Source organism: Nycticebus coucang, chromosome 2, assembly GCF_027406575.1.
Source record: "Nycticebus coucang isolate mNycCou1 chromosome 2, mNycCou1.pri, whole genome shotgun sequence".
NCBI lineage: Eukaryota > Metazoa > Chordata > Mammalia > Primates > Lorisidae > Nycticebus > Nycticebus coucang.
Window position 1 is genome coordinate 63,540,171 of NC_069781.1, and position 22,492 is coordinate 63,562,662.

Consider the following 22,492-nt stretch of genomic DNA (forward strand, 5'->3'; position numbering starts at 1 on the left):
GAGAAATCAAGACAAAACAAACTTACATAGAATAAAGGAATGTTGAAATGAATGTGCAAATTCAGGAAAATTAGCTTCTTCCACAAAATAATATCTTTAGATAATTATTTTGCACGGCTACCAGTTTCCTATAATTTATAGAGTTGCAACAGCTTCCATGGAGTCAGAATCAAATTACCTGTAGAGGTCTCTTCAAAAGTCTAAACCATGCATAATTTTCTACTGGAGCACATTTTTCCCCATATATAATCAAACTAAAACAATCTCCTTCCCTATGTACAAAGGTATGTAATTTCTACACTTGAGGTTTTGGAGTGATAAGGGAAGGAGCTATACATTTGTTTAGTGCCTACTATTGGCCGTATTTGTTAGTTTATCTCATCCTCACAATAGTCCCTTTGGTGGTAGAAGTAGGTGGTGGTGGTGGTGGTCCCATTTTATAGGTAAGAAAGTTGAGTCTTAGGGATATTAAAGACACTGAGTGACTAAGTTAGAATTCCAACCTGTCTTGTCTCTGAAGGCCACACACACACACTCCCTGGGATGACTTGCTAATAGTAAAAGTTATAGAAATTCTGTGTATTTTTTTCTTGACTTTAGTTTATCATCAACCAAGGTGGATCTCAAGAGTGGCCTAGAAGAATGTGCTGTGGCATTGGACTTATTTTTAAGTAACAAATTTACAGACGCCTTAGAATTGCTCCGACCATGGTAATTAACTTCCTTTCTTTTAGATATAATATTTTTTCAGATATTTGTGATGATTCTTTGATGTTATCCTTGTAAGCTGTTTTATCTGTTCCTACTTGAATATAAACTAAATTAGTTTTGACCCTTTACTTTTGGTCAGTTTTAAAAGTCAGTCAAGAAGTCTTTTTTTCAAATTTAATCCTAGAAGACTTCTGATTCTTTCTCATGTGTAATAGTTGTTCAAATATTGTCATCTTACATAGTTTTGCAGGGCTTCGACTTTGCTTTCTTCAGCGAAGTATTTTTACGGAAGTTCCTCTTAAATATTATTGAAAATATTTCCTGTGAAAGGATGAGGGGAAGAACTAGAATATGCTAAAAAGAAATTTAAGACAAGTTATGGCATATACGAAGGTCACCGGGAAGTATCCAGCCATGTACATCTCTGTTTTTCATATTACATGGCTGGATGCTTTCTGGACAGCCCTTGAATAAGTTAAACAATTAAATTTCAATTAATAGTTCGCTTTTGAAAATTTTCAAATATGGCAGCAAAACCTGTGCTCAGCCTGTTTACTTGGCCTTTAGCTTGGTAAGAATAATCTCACATTGTGCCTTCAAACACAGTCATTTTCATGGATGAGGCTTAGACCTCAGGTAGTAACTTTCTAGATGCCTGGGGCACAAGGGTGGGGAATCCCATTCCTTACCTGCATTGTTCTGCTGCAGAGTGACCTGACTGTCCACTGACTTTGAACCTTAGAGGTTATTTTACCTACTGAGGAGCTGCTGTGGTACTTCTGCTAAGATCAAGATTGGGCAGTGAGCCCCTTGAAGAGGTGATGAAATAGATAGTGAAGCCTATGGTCTAAGGAAGTTGTCCACTGTCACCTCCACCTTGCCTGTCTTCTCCCTTTCCCGCTTCTGTCCTCAATCCTTCAAATTTCTGTCTTCTGGCTCTACCTACCTTTGTCATCTTTTGTCTGCTGTCTTTTTCTCTTCTATTTCTTCTCTTAGCTTACTGCCTGTCTCCTTTGGTTTGGTTTTGTATTTTTTATTGACATATCATAGTTGTGCATGTATTTGGGATACACACAATATTTTGATTCCTGTGTCCAGTGTGTAATTATCAAGTAGGTAGTGTAGTTAGGGTATCTGTCACCTCAAACATTTATCTTTGCTTTGTGTGAGGAACATAATTCTTCTCTTTTAGCGTTTTGAAATATAGGCAGTCCCCAAGTAACAAACATTTGACTCACACTTACGAATGGAGGCTGTTGCAAGTGATAGGTAAATGTACTTGTTCCGACTTACACACACATTCAACTTAACAAACCTATAGAACCTATCTTGTTTGTAATCCTGGGACTGCCTGTGTATAATAAATTACTAACTGTAATTTCTCTACTACTGAATACTACAAGTTATTCCTTCTATTTGACTGTATGTTTGTACCCATTATCTCCTATGTTTTTAATTCAAACAAGTCTCCTTTCTTTCTCCTGCCACTAATGCTATGCTGATCATAATATGGAATGAAAATAAGTTATGAAGTATTATATTCAGTCAAGTTGTGTATTTTCTGATCTTTGTGCATGTTTCACTGTTAAACAGACTTTTTTTCAACTCGAAACCTTTTTTGCCTCCTGGAAGACCTTTCATTTAAAAATGTGGGGTTTGAAACCACAATTAATGATTAACTTTGGGCTGCTCTTATTCCTTGTGGTTCTTTTGGACAGGCAGTGCCCTTAATGTTCAGAGCAAACTACTAATTTGCAAAGGATGTTTATACTATTTCTATGGGGGAAAAGAATAATGTGGATTGCATTTGTTTTGCATAGCAGCAAGCTGTTGTGCATTAATATTTAAGTTAAAAACAAACCCATGCATTGCTATTTTAAACCTTATAAATAATTAACTTAAGTTTTGAGAAAAGAAATGGTGATGTTTTCACAGCCTGAAAATCTGAATGTCTGCCACAAATTAGGACTAATTAACTTCCTTAAGAATCCCAAAGCAATTCTCACTGATAATTTGATAATCTGAAGTACTGTTCCAAGAACTTTAATTAGGAATCTCAGACAATGGGATTAGATTAGAATAATTTATTGCAAAAATTCTTCTTCCTTTTGACCTTTGGCTAGAGAAAAGAGGGGATGATTTTTAAATGGGCCTTTAACTTCCCTCAAATCAGAATCTGTCACAAAATACATTTTCATCTGCCTTTGTTTTAGCACTTCTTTCAGAGCCAGATTCAGTACACTGCCCCTTATTCAACTAAAAAAAAAAAAAATCCTTGGTTTGCTTTGAAACCTTTGAATCCACAGGCTGCCCCCTTGTGCTGAAACAGGGAAAAGCATATTGTCCACTTTTTCAACCTGGAACATTTTGTTCTGCCTATGTGGGTTTAAATTGCAAAGTCCTTGACATTTGAGTTTTAAGAACCTGCCTGTTAGGTTCTTACTGTGAGAGTCAGGGTGTGCATTTACTAGGATTTCTTATGGTCAGTATCAGACAAAACCTGGAATGCCTTTTCTGTTGATTTGAAATGTACTAATTCCCTGTGTTCTCCCCAGGGCTAAGGAGAGTATGTACCATGCCCTGGGCTACAGTACCATTGTGGTGTTGCAGGCTGTCATGACCTTTGAGCAACAGGACATCCAAAACGGCATTTCTGCCATGAAGGACGCTTTACAGACCTGCCAAAAGTATGCCTGAGTAATTAAATATTTGAAATATGACTGCAAACCTTTATGCCTATGTAACATAATAAATGCTGCTTATCTGACTAAGAGCTCTGTTTGAAGTTGCAGAAAAGGACTTCAGCCTCAAAGCTTCTTGGCCTCATGTAGTTATGTAATAGTATTTAAAAATTTCTATTAGAAATTATACTAGCATTCATGTTTGACATCTATACCTTCTACTTTTCTTTTCGTTAGCTTGGAGCTTGAGTCACAGAGAAGGTCTGAGGGGGATTTCAGTGGGATTAGCAGCAAGCATCTCTCAAGGTCCCTCTGGGTGTATAGTGTGGGCAAAGGATGTTCTCTGACCCGCACACTGTAGGCTTTAGAGTTCCAATGTGGACACTTGGGTATGATTATGACTAAAATGAATGTCGAATGAAAATGAGTGCAGCCTGTGTTATTATTTTGTCTTTATGCTCTTCATCTCTTTTATTATTCAATGCAGATACAGAAAAAAATGCACGGTTGTAGAATCTTTCTCAAGTCTTCTTTCTAGAGGATCATTAGAACAGCTGAGCGAAGGTATGAGTTATATAAAAGATAAATTTTTTCTTTTTTGTAAAATTAAAAATGATCATCTCATGAAATTAAATGCTGATGTGTATTAGTAAATAGAACCTTTTTACTCACCTTTTTACTCACTCTCTAGAAGTAACCAGTAATAGTTGGTTTTGAAGTTTTGCAGACTTATACAAGTTATATGCAAGGTACATATAGGATTTTTGTTGTCGTCCATGTATTTGTTTTTTTGTAAGCATAGAATCACGTAATATGCATTGTTCTACAATGTGATTTTGACATTGACATTTTCCTAGGTCAATACATGAACATATGCTTTATTCTGTTTAACAGCTATGTAGTATTCCATAGGATGGGTATGTCATAATTTCCTTGCTTTTTCTGCATTGTTTTTATTTTTTCACTACTATAAAAAATGCTATCCTAAAATCCTTGTACATATATCTTTGTGCATATTTTTCAAGTATTTCATAGGATAGATTTATTCTTTTATTTATTTATTTTTTTTTTTGAGACAGAGCCTCAAGCTGTCATCCTAGGTAGAGTGCTGTGGTGTCACAGCTAACAGCAACCTCCAACTCCTGGGCTTACGCAATCCTCTTGCCTCAGTCTCCTAAGTAGCTGGGACTACAGGCACCCGCCACAATGCCCAGCTATTTTTTGGTTGTAGTTGTCATTGTTGTTTGGTAAGCTCAGGCTGTATTCGAACCCACCAGTTCTGGTGTATGTGGCTGGCGGCTTAGCCTCTTGAGCTACAGGCACTGAGCCCATAGGATAGATTTCTAAAAGTGGAATTAGGGACTGAAGGTTTGAAATTTTAAAATATTTATAGGTATTGCCAATTTTTCCTCTTAAAACTGAGGTTAGTTTATAGTCTCACTATCCAACTACAGTTTTCCACAAGCTATTAAGATTTTTTCCAAGTAATTCTGCTATCTTTAAAAAATGATAATGGAAGATATTTGGTTTGTGAACACTTAAGAAAATTCAAGAGTCCAGAAATGACTGCAGCTCCCTGATCAGGTGGCTGGGAGGAAGTGACTCTTGTTGTCAGTTGCTTGATGTTCCCCCTGAGATCAGGTAGAATTTTCCTGATTAGCTCTGTTGTATCAGTGTTATAGTTTCATCTGAATGGTTCACAAGAAAGGAGCATCCAGATAATCCTGCAGAAGAAGGAAGAAATAATGTCCTTCATTGTAGAATAATGTAGAAAAAAGTATGCCATCACAGGAAGATTTGTACCATGTAGTCATTATCAACTTGTTCTTTGGAATAGGTAATGCAAAATACTAGAAGTAGCTTTGGCTGATTAAAGCAAGAACGATTGTGTATACTGCTGTTAGAGTCATTGCTAGTGGTCAAGTGTATGTCAGACACACCTTTGAGTGTCTTTTATTAGGAACTTTTTTTCTATTTTGTTAGGCAAGTACTTTCATCTTGTTACGGACTTTGGAGAACTTGGGAACATTGCATGATGTGGGGCCAGCGTCTTGCTTACAGCAGAGGCTTATGAGACATATCACATCTTTGGGACTTGTTCTGAAAGCACATGTTGACCCCCAAACCATGGTAAAACAGAATGGCATTACATTTGTCAGTCCAGGCAGTGAAACCTATTATATTTTTCTCCAGAAACAGAGATCCAAGTAGTCCTAAGAATTCATTTATCTACTTGATTTCACATAGAATATGTCTTCATATTTTGTGTATTTGGGCCGTTTGTATAAATTGGTCCCATTAGGCTCAAAGTCAATGGGAAATAAAATAGGCTCCAAAGAAATTTGGCTCTTTAATTGGTATTCTCCTTTTGTTACCCTCTGTAGGGTTCTTCTCCAGTTGCCCACTGACCCCTGCCTCTCTTTTCCTTTTGAAGGCTGACATTTGAGATTTTTAACCTTAGTTTTGGGAAGAATGATGTGATATTTTTTGGTGTAAGTATAAATTTTAAAATAAAACGATAATACCTTGTTTTTTAAAAGCTGTGCTAGGTGCTGTTTTTGGTGCCTGCCTTAACATTAGCTGAGCTGATCCGTGTAACCTCCTTTTGGAACTGAGGTTCAGGGAGATTAAATAAAGGGTTAGGGTTATCAAGTAGAGCAGGGTAAACCTGACCTGACTTTCGCTAAGCCACAGCTCTTTCCACTGTAACCCACACTTTCTCCTGTAGGTGGGTAGAAACGGGCACAAATGTATCACATGTGGATGAGCAAAAGGTTCAATTATTCCTATGTTAGATGTCTTGAAAATAGATGAAATTGTGTTCTTTTTATAACATCTTTAGGTAATGGCACCTAGGAAATCTGAAATAAGGTAGAAAATTACATTTTACTAATTATTAAGGAATAGGCCAGGTGGGGTGGTTCACGCCTGTAATTTCTAGCATTTTGGGAGGCTAAGGTGGGAGGATTTCTTGAGGCCAAAAGTTCGAGATTAGCTTGAGCAAGAGCAAGAACCCATCTGTACAAAAAAATAGAAAAAAATTAGCTGGGCATGGTGGTGCTTGCCTGTAGTCCTACTTGGGAGGCTGAGGCAGGAGGATCTTTCGATCCCAGGATTTTGAGGTTACAGTGAGTTATGATGACACTATTGTACTCTAGCCTCAGTGGCAGAGCAAGAGGCTGTCTCTAAATAAACAAACTAGCTTATAACTATAGCCTGTTCTAAAACACAGATTGGCTTAACTTTTACCTCTAAAGGCCGCACTTAGCTCACATTTCAGTGCATTCTGAAGATATTGTCTTCAGCAGACTAAGGAATTTAAGATTGAGGGATGAGAGAGACATTCTGGTAGGTACTTACTCATAAATGCCTAATGGCTGATTTTGAGAACTAAGGAACTGCACAATGTAAATCAACCATAGTGAAAGAGTAAGAGTTTTATAAATCAAGTTGCGTTTCATTCCTAGTGAGTTTGGCTGGTACCACAACCCAAACAGACTTTGTGTTCAAGGGAGCATGTCAAAACATTGCAGCTTTAGTGTGTGATTTGTTTTTCCTCTTGGTAATTTTCATTTACCTCCTTGAGTATCTGGTTGTCTGCAGGAGTATGTATATTTCATTAAACTTTTCTTGGGTTTAAGTGGAATGCACCAACTCTTTTCTCTTGTGCCTGGCGGATTGCCCTGACTGGGTTTCAATTGCCTTTAAAAACAAATACTTAAATGCGGTGCCTAGGATGTAAAGGAGATTTGCTGTGAAGAACACTTACTTGTGGAATATGGAATACAAAGTCGCCTGCCTTTTGTCTTTGCCTTTGTGGTACATCCTTGGTACTGCTCTTAGATTTGTCCACCTCTGGCTTGACCCTGGTCTGCCCACCCTCCTGCCCACATCTCCATAAGGACTTGCCATTGCCTACTGAACCAAGCCCAGACTCTGACGTTCAAGGCCAACACCAAGTGAGCCCCGATGGGCCTTTCCAGCCTCATTACCCTTTCCTCCCTTCATGCAGGGTAGCTTTGCTCTGAGGTGCTCTGCCCTTTTCTTGTTGCAGACCTTAGCACCTGCTGGTCCTCTGCCACCACTGACTTCATCCCCTCTGTACTGGCCCCAACTCAGCAATCTGTGTTTCTGAGCAAACTTTCTTAGTTAATAATTCTGGACAGTTCTCACTTGTTGTTACAAAGTTACCTAGGAAGAGGATATTCAGGTGACTGTGTAAAAATATTACTGGTTTGTATAGCCCTGAGCACACAGTTGGAGGGCAAGCGGACTGAGACTCGACTGTGGATGCTACTAGAATGTGCACAGGTCGCACTTGACTTGGGGTTGGCCCTGTCAGTCTGTGTTCTGCTGGGGGTCTCAGCTAACATTTGAAGGAGCTTGAACCAACTTGTGAGAAGCAGTGGGTTGCACATGTGTAGGGTCGGGGTGGGGTCTGTGGGTGTAAGCACAGAAAGCAGTGGTTCTTATAGGGATGATATTAGTGGCCTTTATAAATGAGGAAATCTGCAGAGAGAGGTAGGGTACTGTGTTTAAGGTCCCGTGGCAGAGCCTTTCCACCAACCTAGTCCATTAAACACTCCAAGCTCATAGAAATACCACACCAATTTGTATACATGGATAAAGCAGGAATCTGCTGACTTTATTTATACAAAATGCAAAGATTTGTCTCCCCAGTCTCTGCAAGTATAATGGATTGTTTATGAAGCAAGGATATGTGTTTTGGGGTGCTCCCCTTGTCCCTGTGAGGTACGCAGCTTTACTTAGCCCTGGTGCCTTATTCTGATGCTAGACAGCTAAACAATCAAATTAACCCCAAACTGGGTTGGTGCTAACTCAGTATCAAGTCTTCTATAGGCGAGGAGTCCTAACTTGGGCACTCAGGGCACTTCTTTCCCCCAAGACCCAAGGGAACTGCTGCTGTCTCTCCAGGTTAATAATGTGTCTAGTCATTGTCATAATTACCATACCTGTCTTTTAAAATTTTAGAAGCCAGAATTCATAAGTTTATTTTTCCTATAACGGTGTTAGGCTTTCATGTTACTATTAAGGTAAAAAAAAAAAAAAAAAGGTAGTTTCCTTTTTTAAAACAGTGCTGTTAAATTTTGGTTTTCCTGTATGAGATGAGTTTGGGTCTCTGACGCCAGTGCCTGAGTCTTTGCAGTTATGTTTGAATGGGGCCGAAGATAACTTCCCTGCACAGTTCGCATATTCCAGGAAAATCTTGCTAAAGGACTGAGAACCAAGGTCATCATTCTGATTTTACAGAAGAACCAAAGCAATCTAGGTTTTTGTTTCTCTCTTGGGTTCATTTATCTGTCAGTCTTTCCTGAGCATCTCCGAGCAATTACAGTAGATGTGGGAGTTTTCTTAATATAATTTTATTTGTTTTTAATAGAGGAAATGCATGCCGAAATCTGTTATGCCGAGTGTCTCCTGCAGAAAGCAGCACTCACGTTTGTGCAGGTAATGAACGTTGGCTGGAGTTAGTACTGGCTGGGAAGACTGCCGGTACTGCATAGAAAAATGGGGCTCCCTCGGTGCTAGTGCTTCAGGTCTTTAGTCTTAGAGTGGTAATGAAAGTGTTTGTTATTCTGATAAACTTTAGCTGTAAAAAAAGACTCTAGAGAGCTTTATTCTTACTCAGATGCACTTAGAGTCCATTTAGAATTTCAGTCTGCTGGGAATCACAGCCCTTTACAGAAACTGCTTTGCAACTGCCACACCTGATTTCAGGACGCCCCTGTGTGAAAGCTGTGAGATTATTCCTCTTTGCACTTGCTGCTGGTAGAGGACTGATCTGCACGGGAGTGGCCCAGGGAGAGGTGGCATCCTTGGTCCTTGGCCACTCCTTTCTTGCACCATCTGCTTCAGCCGAGTTCACTTATGCATGCATAGAAAACCGAACTGTCTGTGTATGCATCAGATTTTATTTTTCTCTTTCTTTCAATTCCCATTTGCCCTTGTTACTTGCATTTCTTCCTTTGGAAGAAATTTTAAAAAGTCACTAAAAAACTGAATCCTTATTTTGTGACTAAAATATATCACCTCTAGGAACTTAGTACTTGCCTATTTCTCGACCTTCCAATACTTCTAGAAAACAGATTTTCACATTGTGGCCTTGTGGGAGGTGGTGATGATTACAGTGAGGGAGACTGGGGTAGAGATTGTAAAAAGTTGGGAAGAAATTCAGTGATAAAATGGAAAATCTTCCTCAGTCCCAGCGTTTTAAGTTACTTTGGGAGTGCTTCTTGTGGTCCATGACCCTGTTTCCTAAAACCCTACGCATTACAAACACTGGTTGATAACAGCGGTCTCATTGCCGCAGTGAACATTGCCACAATCGTCACAGAGGCCCAAATTGTTTTCTGATGTGGTTTTCAAATGGGGATTTGGCAATCAAATCTGGGATTTAAAGCCTTATTGTATATTTGGGGACTTGGAGTTAAACGTGATCTTTCCCTTTTCTCATGTTCCCATACCCAGTCAGTTCCGTATTTATGCCACTTTCGCCTTTTATAGATTTCACACTCCATCTCTTCCTTTCTATTCTCTCATTATTCTAGAAGAGGTGCTCCTGTACTAGACTGTGCAGCACCCTAGTGATGCTGTCTCTAATTTCTCGTACCTCCTCCAGCTCATTCTCTACTCTGCAACTGAGTGCCCTCTCAGAAATGAGACTCCAACCTGGTCTTTCCTCTGCGTTAGTGTTTAATAGCTGTGATCACCTCTGGCAGTATTCTGGACCAGGATATCACAAATGGATGGCTCAAGTGAAACTGCTGCCTACCTCCAAATGCTCTGCTCCCTGGCTTGCCGATGTCCTTGGGTGCTGCCAGGAGAGGTCTATAGGATACTTGAGTAGCACAGGTGCAGGCAGTTGTCTTACCCCTTGGTCCTTCCCTTGCATTGAATTCTTAAGCAGTGCTGAATTACAGACACACACCTGACCAACCCCACCATGATCTTTGATGCCTTCTGCCTTTCCACCCGAATTCTCTTTTGCTTGCAAAGCTCACATCTGCTCTGCCTTTCTTTACCTGGTTGGTTCCCAATCATTTTTGTGCTTTAAGTGCCAGCTTTTCAGAAGGCTTTCCTGGCTCTCTCTAAGCCCCCACTTTGTGCTGTCATGACATCCTGTGCACACCTCCTTCCCTGTGCATGCTCCATCTATGTGCATGTTCCATCCGTGTGCATGGTCCATTCGTGTGCATGCTCCATCTGTGTGCATGTTCCATGCGTGTGCATGCTCCATCCATGGGCATGGCTGCATCCATGTGCAGGCTCCATCTGTGTGCACAACCCCACCTCAGAGCACACTGTATTGTCTTTGTCTGTTTTTGCATTTTGGTACTTGGTATAAAATAGGCATTCAGTAAGTGTTTGGTGAATCACATTATGAAATACTTTTTTCTGAGGCAGATTTTTAAGCTAATTTAAGAATTTTTTTTTTCTTGTGCAATATTGGATCTTATGTAATCATAAGATTCCTTAAAATAGGATAAAAATTTAAGTCATGTAGTGAATTTTCTACTTATTCTTAGAATGTTAAATATTTAAGTAATTAATGAAATTAGGAAACTGAATTCAGTTTTTGTTTTGCTTCAGAAGGATGCTTATGTACCCAGGAAATAAATACTAGAGCATCTTTCTGATGTTAATGGACTAGAAAACATTCTCCTTGGAAATTTGAAACATGGGAGTATTTCCACCAGTGCTGTCTGTTAGAGTAACTTCCTTCAAGCAGTTATTGGATATAATTTATTGGGAGAATGAGAATCCTGGAATGCTGACACTGAAAATGCCATTCATCTCCCCAACTGCCTCAATTTTATGGTCAATGACCATCAGACAAAAGGAAGTAAAGTGTCTTTTTTTTTCCTAAGACAAAAATTACGTATTACTGACAGCCTCTTTAGAAACCAAAACGGTTATTTTTGGTCTAAAATTGTGTATGAATGAATGTACCTGCTAAAGTGCCCTGTGAAAGAAGAACCTAAGTTCTGTTTACTGGATATGATGGGCTGGAAAAGTGGGCCTTAGAGCAGAGCCTTAAAGTCACTTGTTTTGGATTCTGTTGAATCCAGAAAAGAATTGCTGAGTAGATACTGATGTTTATTGAAGCAGGTTTGGACTACATAGGCCCCTAATTGATGAGGATTTACTACCTTATTAATATAAAGTAACATAAAGATTTTAAAAATATTTTTATGTGGTCCTCTAATATAGAAGAAAAATTAAAAAAAATTTTCACATGTATAGCAAGAAGAATATGCTAATTTCAAAATTATGTCCTCAAAGGATAGTTTTTTTCCCCTAATCAAAGAAATATACAACTATGGAGACAGTTTAAATTTTTTTGCCAAATGATCTAATTATTTAATTGAATTATTTTCAGGACGAAAATATGATCAACTTCATCAAAGGTGGACTCAAAATTAGAACAAGTTACCAAATATATAAGTAAGTTTAAAAGTAAGATATGGTTTTTAAATGATTTTGTGCTATGTACTACTTTGTTCTTCAAAATTTCCATAAACTAAGAAATTTTTTTTCTTAGTTTTTCTTATTTGATATTGGTAAAAATGCACTTAATTATTGGCTGTGTATTCAGTGCCATAGGACAACAGGATTTAAGTTTAAATACAATCCGAAGAGCAAAATGGCTGAAAACTACTTATGTATTTTCTTTTCCTGATATAATTTATTTATTTATTTATTTATTTTTTCCTTTTTTTTTTATTGTTGGGGATTCGTTGAGGGTACAATAAGCCAGGTTACACTGATTGCATTTGTTAGGTAAAGTCCCTTTTGCAATCATGTCTTGCCCCCAGAAGGTGTGACACACACCAAGGCTCCACCCCCCCACCCCTCCTTCCCTCTCTCTGCTTTTCCTCCCCGCCCCAATGACCTTAATTGTCATTAATTGTCTTCATTTCTGATATAATTTATGATTAATCTTAGTTTCCTTCTCCCAAGAACAATTTATGGATTTAAAGTTACAGGTATGCCTTTGGTTCAGACTCTAGGAGCAGCACTGCCCAACAGAACTTTCTGCAGTGGGTGGAAATGTGCAATGAAGATGGCCCATAGTGCCTCTCACATCTCCTGTGTCCTTACTGACTTTTGTCTAGTTTTTACCCAGAGTGTTAAAATCCCCAACTTCAAATCTGGAGTCATCCATCTCTCGCTTTAGTTCTGTCAGCGTTAGCCTTGAAGATTTAGGAGCTCTGTTGCTAGGTTCATATGTGTTTATAATTGCTCCGTCTTCCTAATGAATCAACCTTTTTATCATTATGAAGTATCTCTATTTAACTCCGCTAATGTTCTTTGCCTTGAAATATATTTTCTCTCATTAATATAGTCACTAATGCCTTTTTATAGTCAGTCTTTGCATGGCATATATTCTTTTACTTTATAGTGCACATAATCGGTAATTGATAACGTTTGTACTTGTGACTACCATTTTGCTTTTTCTCTTTGTCTCATCTGTTCCCCCACCATCTGTCTTCTTTTGGTTTAGTAAAATTTTAAAAAATTGAGTATAATCCTTTGTTTTCTTAGCTATATCTCCGTTTTTAGTGTTTACTCCAGTGATTGTAGTATCTTCCTTAACTTCCCGTAATTACTTTCTGTTGCCCAGAGCACTTTGTTCTACACTTAGAAGATACTAAAATAGCTTGGTTTTGCCACCCCTCCCCCAAATCACCTATATAAATTGGTGTGGATTTTATTAAACACATTTAAAACTACAAAATTAAAAAAAATATATCTTCCTTAACCTATTACAGTCAACTTAGAGTTAGTATGGTAGCACTGCACATAAAAAGAACTTTGCAAAAGTATAGTTTTATCACCTGTTATCCTTTATGCTATTCCTATGATATATAATATACTTAAATGTATCATAAACCCCACAATACAGTGCCAAACTTTTGCTTTAAACAGTCATATGTTACGTACCTTATCTCTTTACCCATATATGTACCGTTTTTGGTATTCTTCATTCATTCTTAAAGACCAAAAAACTTCCTTTAACATTTCTTGTAGTATGTGTCATCTTCAACAAATTCTCTGTTAAATTTATCTGAAAATATCTTTACTTTTGCCTTCATTTTTAAGGATTTTTCTTTTTTTTTTTTTTTAGACAGTCTTAGTATGTCACCCTCGGTAGAGTGCTCTGGTGTCATAGCTCACAGCAGCCTCAAACTCTTGAACTTAAGTGATTCTCTTACCTCAGCTTCCCAAGTAGCTAGGACTACAGGCGCCGGCCACAAATCCCCAATTTTTTTTTTTTTTTTTTTTTTTTGTAGTTGTCATGGTTGTTTGGGAGGCTCCAGGCCGGTTTGAACCCGCCAGCCCCAGTGTATGTGGCCGCCACCCTAACCACTGAGCTATTCGTGCTGAGCCTCAAGGATATTTTTGCTAACTATAGTATTCTGAGTGAACAGGGTTTTTTTTCCTTCCTTCAGCCCTTTGAAACTGCCATTCTGTTGTATTAAGGCCTTAATTATTCATGATCAGAAGTTACTTGCCATTTGTATAATTGTTCCCGTGTATTTTATGTGTCATTTCTTCTGGCTTTTTGAAGTCTGGCTATTTTGTATCTTTGGGTCTCAGCAGTTTGACTATGAAGTGGCTAAGTGTGGTTTTGAGAAATTTGTGGTTACTATTCAAATATTCTTTTCCTTTCCTGTTTTTATTCTCTTCTTCTGAGACTCTAATTAAATTACACGGTCTGTCCGATTTTGTTCAGTAGATCACTAAGGGGTTGTTCATTAAAAAGTCTTTTTTTTTTTTTTTTTTTTTTTGAGACCCTGTCTCTAAAAAAATAGCTGGGTGTTGTGGTGGGCACCTGCAGTCCCAGATACTTGGGAGGCTGAGGCAAGAGGATCTCTTGAATCCAAGAGTTTGAGGTTGCTGTGAACTATGACGCCATAGCACTCTACCGAGGGCGAAAAAGTAAAACTCTGTCTCAAAAAAAAAAAAAAAAATTTTTTTTTTTTTTTTTTCAGAATTTGAATACTATTCCAACATCTGAGTCACCTGGAAGTTGGTTTCTACTTACTGCTTTTTCTCTTTAGTATATGTCATGTTCTCTGTTTCTGCTCATATTCAATATTTTTTTTATATACTGGGTAACTGATACATTATAGAGACTCTGTGCCCTTTTATCCTTTCTCTAAAGAGTGCTGAGGTTTGTTCTAGGAAGCATTTAATTTGTCTAGATTTAGACTCCAAGCTCTTACTCTCCAGGAGTGATCAGCATCTGAAATCTGTATTCCATTCTTTCTGCTGTCCTGCTCCCGCTTTTCCTTGGCATCTCCTCAGTGTTCACACAGTTCATGGGTCAGCCAAGAATTTGAGTGGAGTTTTAACACATACTTTGGTGTCCCCTTCCTCTGTGTTTCTCCCATATATGGACATTGTCCTATTCCTTTATAGCCTCTCGGGCAGTCTTGACTTCTGGACTCTGGGCTTTTTAAGCCAGTAAGACTGTGACTTTCCGTTTGAGTTGTAGGTACCCCATGTTGAATAGATTGGGGAATGCTTTTGGGTAAAGAGCCATATATATGTAAAGTTCTTTCAATAGTTGTTTTATTATCAAGAATTAAATGTTTAATTCTTCTCCAATTTCTTTCTGTCTACTTTTTCCCCATCACTATCTATAGCCTGCAAGTACACGTAGATTTTAAATATATATATTGTATGTTTCCAGAGTTTCTAATTATTATTTGTGGGAGAGTTGATCTAAATAAGCTTCCCTGCCATCATTGGAAGAACAACTAAAATTTAGTGTTTTAAGAGGTACTTTTACTTAAAATCATTTCATACAATTGTGCTCCATTTAAAATCCTGGAAGGGATGCTGGATTTTTTGGCACCTGACATACTATTTTTAGATTTTTCTTCTTGAAATATTTTTAGACGATATATAAGAATGTTAAATTGAATATTAATTGCTGTTCTAGTCATCAAAACTTTAAAAAACTAAAGGCATTAGAAAGTCTTATAATGGCAAAGTCATGTAGGCATACCTCGTCTTACAGGTTCAGTTCTAGAACACTATAATAAAGTGAATATCACAATAAAGTGAGTCATCCAAACTTTCTCTATTAAGTGTGCAATGCCATTATGTCTAAGAAAGCAATGTACAAACCTTAATTAAAAAAATGTTTTATGCTAAAAATGCTAATGAGTACCTGAGCTTCACCAAGTCATAATCTTCTTACTGATGGAAGGTCTTGCCTTGATGTTGATGGCTGCTGACTCATCAGGGTGGTGATTGCTGAGAGTTGGGATAGATAGATAGACAGATAGATAGATTGATCGATTGATTGAAATGGGGTCTCACTCTGTCACCCAGGCTGGAGTGTAGTGCCACTATCATAGCTCATTGCAGTCTTAAATTCCTGGGTTCAAGTTATCCTCTTGCCTCAGGCTCCCAAATAGCTGGGAATACAGGAGTGAGTCACCATGCCCAGCTGTTTTAATTTTGTTGTAGAGATGGGGTCTTGCTGTGTTACCCAGGATGATCTTAAACTCCTGACATCAAGCAATCCTCCTGCCTTGGCCTCTCAAAGTGCTGGGATTACAGGTGTGAGCCATTGTGCCCAGCCAATTTATTAAAATAAGACAACAAAGAAGTTTGACTCATTGATTGACTCTTCCTTTCACGAAAGAGTTCTCTGTAGCGTCCATGCTGTTTGATAGCATTTACCCACAGTAGAATTTCTTTCAAAATTGGAGTTAGTCCTCTCAAACCCTGCTGCTGCTTTATCAACTGAGTTTATGTACTATTCTGAATCCTTTGTTGTCATTTCAACAAAGTTCACATCATCTTCAGCAGTAGTTTTCCATTTCGGGAAGCCATTTTCTTTGTTCATCTGTAAGAAGTAATTCTCCATTCAAATTTTATCATGAGCTTACAGCAATTCAGTCACATCTTCAGGCTTCACTTGTAATTCTAGGCCTCTTGCTATTTTCACCACATCAGCAGTGATTTCTTCCACTGACATCATCCCTTCAAAGTCATCTTTAAGGGTTGGAATCGACTTCCAAACTTCTGTTAATGCTTCTAATTTTTTCTCCACCCATGAATCACAAGTGTTCTCAATGACATCTAAAATGGTGAATCTTTTCCAAAGGGCGTTTAGTTTTCTTTTACATGGATCTAACAGAGAAATCACTATCTATGGCAGCTATCACCTTATGAAACATATTTCTTAAATAATAAGACTTTTGAAAGTCAGAGTTATTCCTGATGTATGGGCTGCAGAATGGATATTATGTTAGCAGGCATGAAAACAACATTAATCCTTCTACATCTTCATCAGAGCTCTTGGGTGACCAGGTACACTGTCAATGAGCAGTAATGTTTTTAGTTGAATCTCTTTTTCTGAGCAGTAAGTCTCAACAGTGAACTTAAACTTATTTGGTAACCAGTGAGAATGGCCCACATCACAAAATCTCAAAACTGCAGATGCTGGCGTGGATGTGGAGAGAAGGGAACACTTTTACACTGCTGGTGGGACTGCAAACTAGTACAACCTTTCTGGAAGGAAGTATGGAGAAACCTCAAAGCACTCAAGCTAGACCTCCCATTTGATCCTGCAATCCCATTACTGGGCATCTACCCAGAAGGAAAGAAATCCTTTTATCATAAGGACACTTGTACTAGACTGTTTATTGCAGCTCAATTTACAATTGCCAAAATGTGGAAACAGCCTAAATGCCCACCAACCCAGGAATGGATTAACAAGCTGTGGTATATGTATACCATGGAATACTATGCAGCCATTAAAAAAATGGAGACTTTACATCCTTCGTATTAACCTGGATGGAAGTGGAAGACATTATTCTTAGTAAAGCATCACAAGAATGGGGAAGCATGAATCCTATGTACTCAATTTTGTTATGAGGACAATTAATGACAATTAAGGTTATGGGGGGGAAGCAGAAAGAGGGATGGAGGGAGGGGGTGGGGCCTTGGTGTGTGTCACACTTTATGGGGGCAAGACATGATTGCAAGAGGCACTTTACCTAACAATTGCAATCAGTGTAACCTGGCTTATTGTACCCTCAATGAATCCCCAACAATTAAAAAAAAAAAAAAAACTTGGTAAACCGTGCTATAAAAAGAGGGGCTACCATCCAGGCTTTGCTGTTTTAGAGCACTGGTAGAGTGATTTAGAATAATTCTTAAGGGCCCTAGGATTTTCAGAGTGACAAATGAGCATTCAACTTTAAAGTCATTGGTTGTGTTAGCCCCCAACAAGAGAGTCAGCCTGTCCCTTGAAGCTTTGAAGCCAAACATTGGCTTCTCTTTAGCAGAAGGCTATTTCATCTACATGGAAAATCTGTTGTTTAGTGTGGCCGTCTTCATAAATTATCTTAACTCGATCTTCTGGATAACTTGCTGCAGCTTCTACATAAGTGCTTGCAGCTTCACTTTGCACTTTGATGTTATGTGAATGGATTTTAGCCTTAAACCTCATAAATCAACCTCTGCTAGTTTCAAACCTTTCTTCTGCAACTTCCTTCCTCTCAGCCTTCCTAGACTTGACGAGAGTTACTGCCTTGCTCTGGATCAGGATTTGGCTTAATGCTGCGGCTGGTTTGATCTTCAATCCAGACCACTCCAGCTTTCTCCTTATCAGCAATGCGGCTGTTTCACTTTCTTACCTTTCATGTATTTACTGAAGTGGCATTTTTAATTTTCTACATGGATGGAGCTGGAACATTTTCTTCTTAGTAAAGTATCTCAAGAATGGAAGAAAAAGTATCCAATGTACTCAGCCCTACTATGAAACTAATTTGTGGCTATAACCCAGTTATAACCTAAGAATATGGGGAAAGGGGAGAGGGAGGTGGGACGATGGGCGGAGGGAGGGTGATTGGTGGAATTACACCTACGGTGCATCTTACAAGGGTACATGTGAAACTTAGTGAATGTAGAATATAAATGTCTTAACATAATAACTAAGAAAATGCCAGGAAGGCTATGTTAACCAGTGTGATGAAAATATGTCAAATGGTCTATAAAACCTGTGTATGGTGTCCCATGATCGCAAAATAAATAATAAATAAATAAATAATACATAAATAAAATTTAAAAAAAAGAACTTTTTTACTCTCAACTTGAGTTTTTGGCACAAGAGGCCTAACCTGTGTGCTGTCTTGGGTTTTAACCCTAAGCTTAATCATTTCTAGTTTTTGATTTAAAGGAAGAGATGTGTGGCTATTCTTTTCACTTGAGCACTTAGAGGCAACCATAGGGTTATTAACTGGCTTAATTTCAATATTGTATCTCAGGATAGAGAGGAGAGGGGAATAGCTGGTCAGTCAGTGGAGTAGTCTGAGCACATACAACATTTACCAAGCGAGTCCCCCATTTTATTACGGGTACAGTTTGTTGTGTGCCAAAACAGTTATAATAGTAACATCAAAGATCACTGATCACACATAGATCACTAAAATAGGTAAAATAATGGTAAAAAAAGTTTGAAATTTTGTTAGAATTACCAAAATATGACACAGAGACGTGAAGGGAGCACATACTATGGGAAGCATGGTGCTAATAGACTTCCTTGATGCCGGGTTGACACAAACCTTTAATTTGTAAGAAATACAATATCTGAAAAATGCAAAAAAGCAAAGTTCAGTAAAACAAGGTACGCCTATATAACGTGTATCACACGTAAAAAAACCACAGAATTTTGAAATAGATAGTATGTGACAAACAGATGCACGCAACACAGACACTTCTGAGAATTTGAAATTTGAATTTATTAAACGTTCAAAATGGTAAGGAAAGATAGGTACTTTAATAAATGTTTTGGGAAAATTGTTAATGTGGGGGGAAAAAGGCCATTCAAGCAAAACCTCTATATAAACTGAATATTAAAATCAGTAATAAATCCTTAGTGTTTCTTTGTGTTTCATCATGTTGACATTTTAAAAGAATATTGGCTGGTTATTTTGCAGACCATCTCTCAAGTAGATTTATTTAGTGTTTCTTCATGATTAAATTCAAATTATGGATCTATAGCAAGAGTACCAAAGAAATGGTAGCAGTGGGTACATGATATTAATTTCAAAGGCCTTTTAAATCACGATATAAAGTCCTAAGTCAGAAGAGACTGTTTGACGTGGCCAAATAAACATTCATATGTTATCATGGCAAAAGACACCAGAGTAAGAAGCTCAAATGGGAATGGGATATCAATGATAGCATGGGATGCTCTTAGGTTGTTGGTTTGTCTTAATTTTTTTTTAAATAAAAGTTAGGTCTATAGGTTTGCCAGATTCAGATTAAAAGTGTTCTTACAACATATAAATATATTATAAGCAAAGTTGCCTGCCTCCTGTTTTCATCATGCCAGGTGATACATGGTATTCCATTTCCTTATTTCCTTTGCAATACATATTTATCAATTTGATAGGAAATTTTCAATTTCATATCTTTGTCATTGTTTTAATTTATATTTCTCTGATTAAATATTTACCTTTTGAAGATGATATGAATGGGAAAAAGAAATAAATAGAAAAGAAGTTACAGTGAAAAAATGGGAAGATTTGTGTGGATGGAGCAGGTAGAAACCAGAGGACACATGGGGGCAGTGTGATGGACTTTGCTTTCTCCTCTGTCTTTCCTTGTCCCAAGCTCTAATTTATTTGATATGTTTGAGACCATGATGTTCACACTGAAATTCGGGTCCTCTTCTTAGGAGCATTTCAGCCCTGAGGTGGGAGGTCGGGTTGCTGAAGTGTGCACAGCAACTGAAGAACCGAGCGCTCCGGGGAGGTCTCCTACGAGACGTGTGGCTCCTGGGCCTGGGTCTTGCTTCTTGATGGGTGAACCTTCCTTTAAGCCCAGAGAGAGATCCTGCTAAACACTGCACAAATGGGTGTCTCCTTTTCTCTTGGTGATTATTACCCCGTATCCTTAACAGTAAACTCAGCCTGGCCTCATCCATTTAAAAATTCTGTAGTATTTCAGCTAGTGACATTTATTTCATAGTGTGTAAGTGTGAAATTTGATTTGATATTTATTTTCAGAATAAAGGTAAGCTTACACTGTACCTTTTTTCTTCCATCCAGAGAATGTCTTTCAATCCTGCATGAAATTCAGAAGAACAAACTTGAGCAGGAATTCTTCTATGAGTTTGAAGGGGGTGTCAAGCTTGGTACTGGGGCCTTTAATTTGGTAAGGAAATAATTAGATACAAACTGGAACATTTAATAGAATTGTAAGTTTTTCGGGGCCTTCTCTGTTGCACTGGAACCTCCTCCTGAATCTCCGTCTGGGTTTAGTTGACAAGTGACTAGAGTGGGATGAGTTTTCCTGTGTGTCACTCACCGGGGCTTTGGCCACATGTAAAGTTCCGTGTGTGTTCGGAGTAGCTTCGGATTGTGTGAAGTAAGGGAAGTGCATAGAGCCTTGAGTGGACTGCGAAGGTTTCTGGGAACAAGGAACAGTAGACTCCAGTTCCACTTCCACATCAGAAATAGCACTGCAATGACAAGGACAGCTCTGGAAGTCAAAATAGGTGAGAAAGCAGTAAACACAGAGGAACGATTTTTGATGACTTCAGGGAGATGAAGAGTTTGAGTAGAAACCTGTCAAATTCCAGTATATTATTTAGAGATTTTGAAATTTTATTAAAGTTTGACTGAAATTGATGAGAAAACTAAGTGGTAAAGAGAATCACAGGCGTGAGTGTATGTGCCACTGTGGCCACTTTGTTCCTCAGCCTATTGGGCAGAGACTCGGTGGCTGGGGAAAGAGGCTAACTGAATGGGTCCTCCTTTCATCCACTTGGTTATTAGAATCCTCCTTTGCTGAGGTCACCTTTGGTGAGCATTCGCAAGGGACACAAATATGTTCACATTTTCTGGCCATTCAGAGAGATCTGTCCACATGCTTCTTCCCCAGCCTCCCTTGTCTAATCACATCCCTTCTAAGCCCTGACCATCTAACTAAACCATTGACCGCAGCCCCATGAATATATAATTGCCCAGTATATGTGATTGCCTATGTGTATATATGGCCACGTCTCTTCCCAAGCAAAGTTCATACCTAGGCACACTGCCCAAGGTTCTGCCCACTGAGAGAATTTCCCATGACCACTGTCCTTCAGGGATGTCCCAGGAAGGGGCTGTATTGCTGTTGCAGCCCAGTTCTGTGTGGTGCTTGCATATTGCACAGGTCTAGAATAGAGTTTTGTTTTACAGGAAAGGAAGCTGAAAGAAGCCTTGTCTGGAAGGGAGTGCTGGGGTTGCCTTCTCACCCTCATCGCTCCATGTAAAAGGTCCCAGTATTCTTTAGAGAAGTCTAGAAAGGCCAGGCTTAAAAATAAAAAGAAGTGTGGTTTTAGTTTCACTTTTTAAGCTAAATTTATAAGTAATGACTACAGTATGTGATGACTGAGAGAGATATAGTTAACGATTTAAAAGTGTTTCTAAGTTTTCATATTATCGGAGCTTTAAACCTAAGTTTTTAGAATTTAACGTTTGTCCAGAGTTAGATATGCTAACACAGAAGTATACTTGTGTTTTTTTTCCTTACAGATGCTGTCACTTTTACCTGCAAGGATTATCAGACTACTAGAATTTATTGGATTTTCTGGAAATAGGGTACATACTTAATTTTTTTAAAATTTTGACAGGGAAGATAAAAGATTATTGAGTATGAATGCTGTTTGCATAACTAGCATGATGATTGCAGGCAGTTTGTTTGCAGGACTATAAAGAGCCATTTGTCCTTTATCATATTTTTTATAAGTTAGATATGATGACGGGCAGCACCTGTGGGTGGCTCAAAGGAGTAGGGGCGCTGGCCCCATGTACTGGAGGTGGCAGGTTCAAACCCGGCCCCAGCCCCTGGCCAAAAACTGCAAAAAAAAAAAAAAGAAGTTAGATATCATTTTTCTGCTGAAAATTAAAAATTTTCACCTTTGTTAGCTAAATTCTGGAATTAAAAATTATGTTTTAAAATATAATTTGCTGGATCTTAATTACTCTTGTGCTATTCAAATATGCTTTGTTTCACATTTCAGCAACCCCAGAATTGCCTTATGTAAAATGAAGAAATTA

At 38.3% G+C, this 22,492-nt stretch overlaps 1 protein-coding gene across 2 annotated transcripts in view; it reads left to right on the forward strand.

Moving 5' to 3' along the window:
- The window catches only part of TTC39B (tetratricopeptide repeat domain 39B), a 137,743-nt gene that overhangs the window by 83,072 nt on the left and 32,179 nt on the right, over positions 1 to 22,492 (forward strand). For both annotated transcript variants that reach the window (XM_053572212.1, XM_053572222.1), the window contains 7 exons: positions 601 to 711; positions 3,267 to 3,398; positions 3,880 to 3,956; positions 8,794 to 8,861; positions 11,794 to 11,858; positions 20,498 to 20,603; positions 21,968 to 22,033. In XM_053572212.1, coding sequence (XP_053428187.1) covers positions 601 to 711; positions 3,267 to 3,398; positions 3,880 to 3,956; positions 8,794 to 8,861; positions 11,794 to 11,858; positions 20,498 to 20,603; positions 21,968 to 22,033 — 625 coding nt within the window. The remainder of the gene's footprint in view (positions 1 to 600; positions 712 to 3,266; positions 3,399 to 3,879; positions 3,957 to 8,793; positions 8,862 to 11,793; positions 11,859 to 20,497; positions 20,604 to 21,967; positions 22,034 to 22,492) is intronic.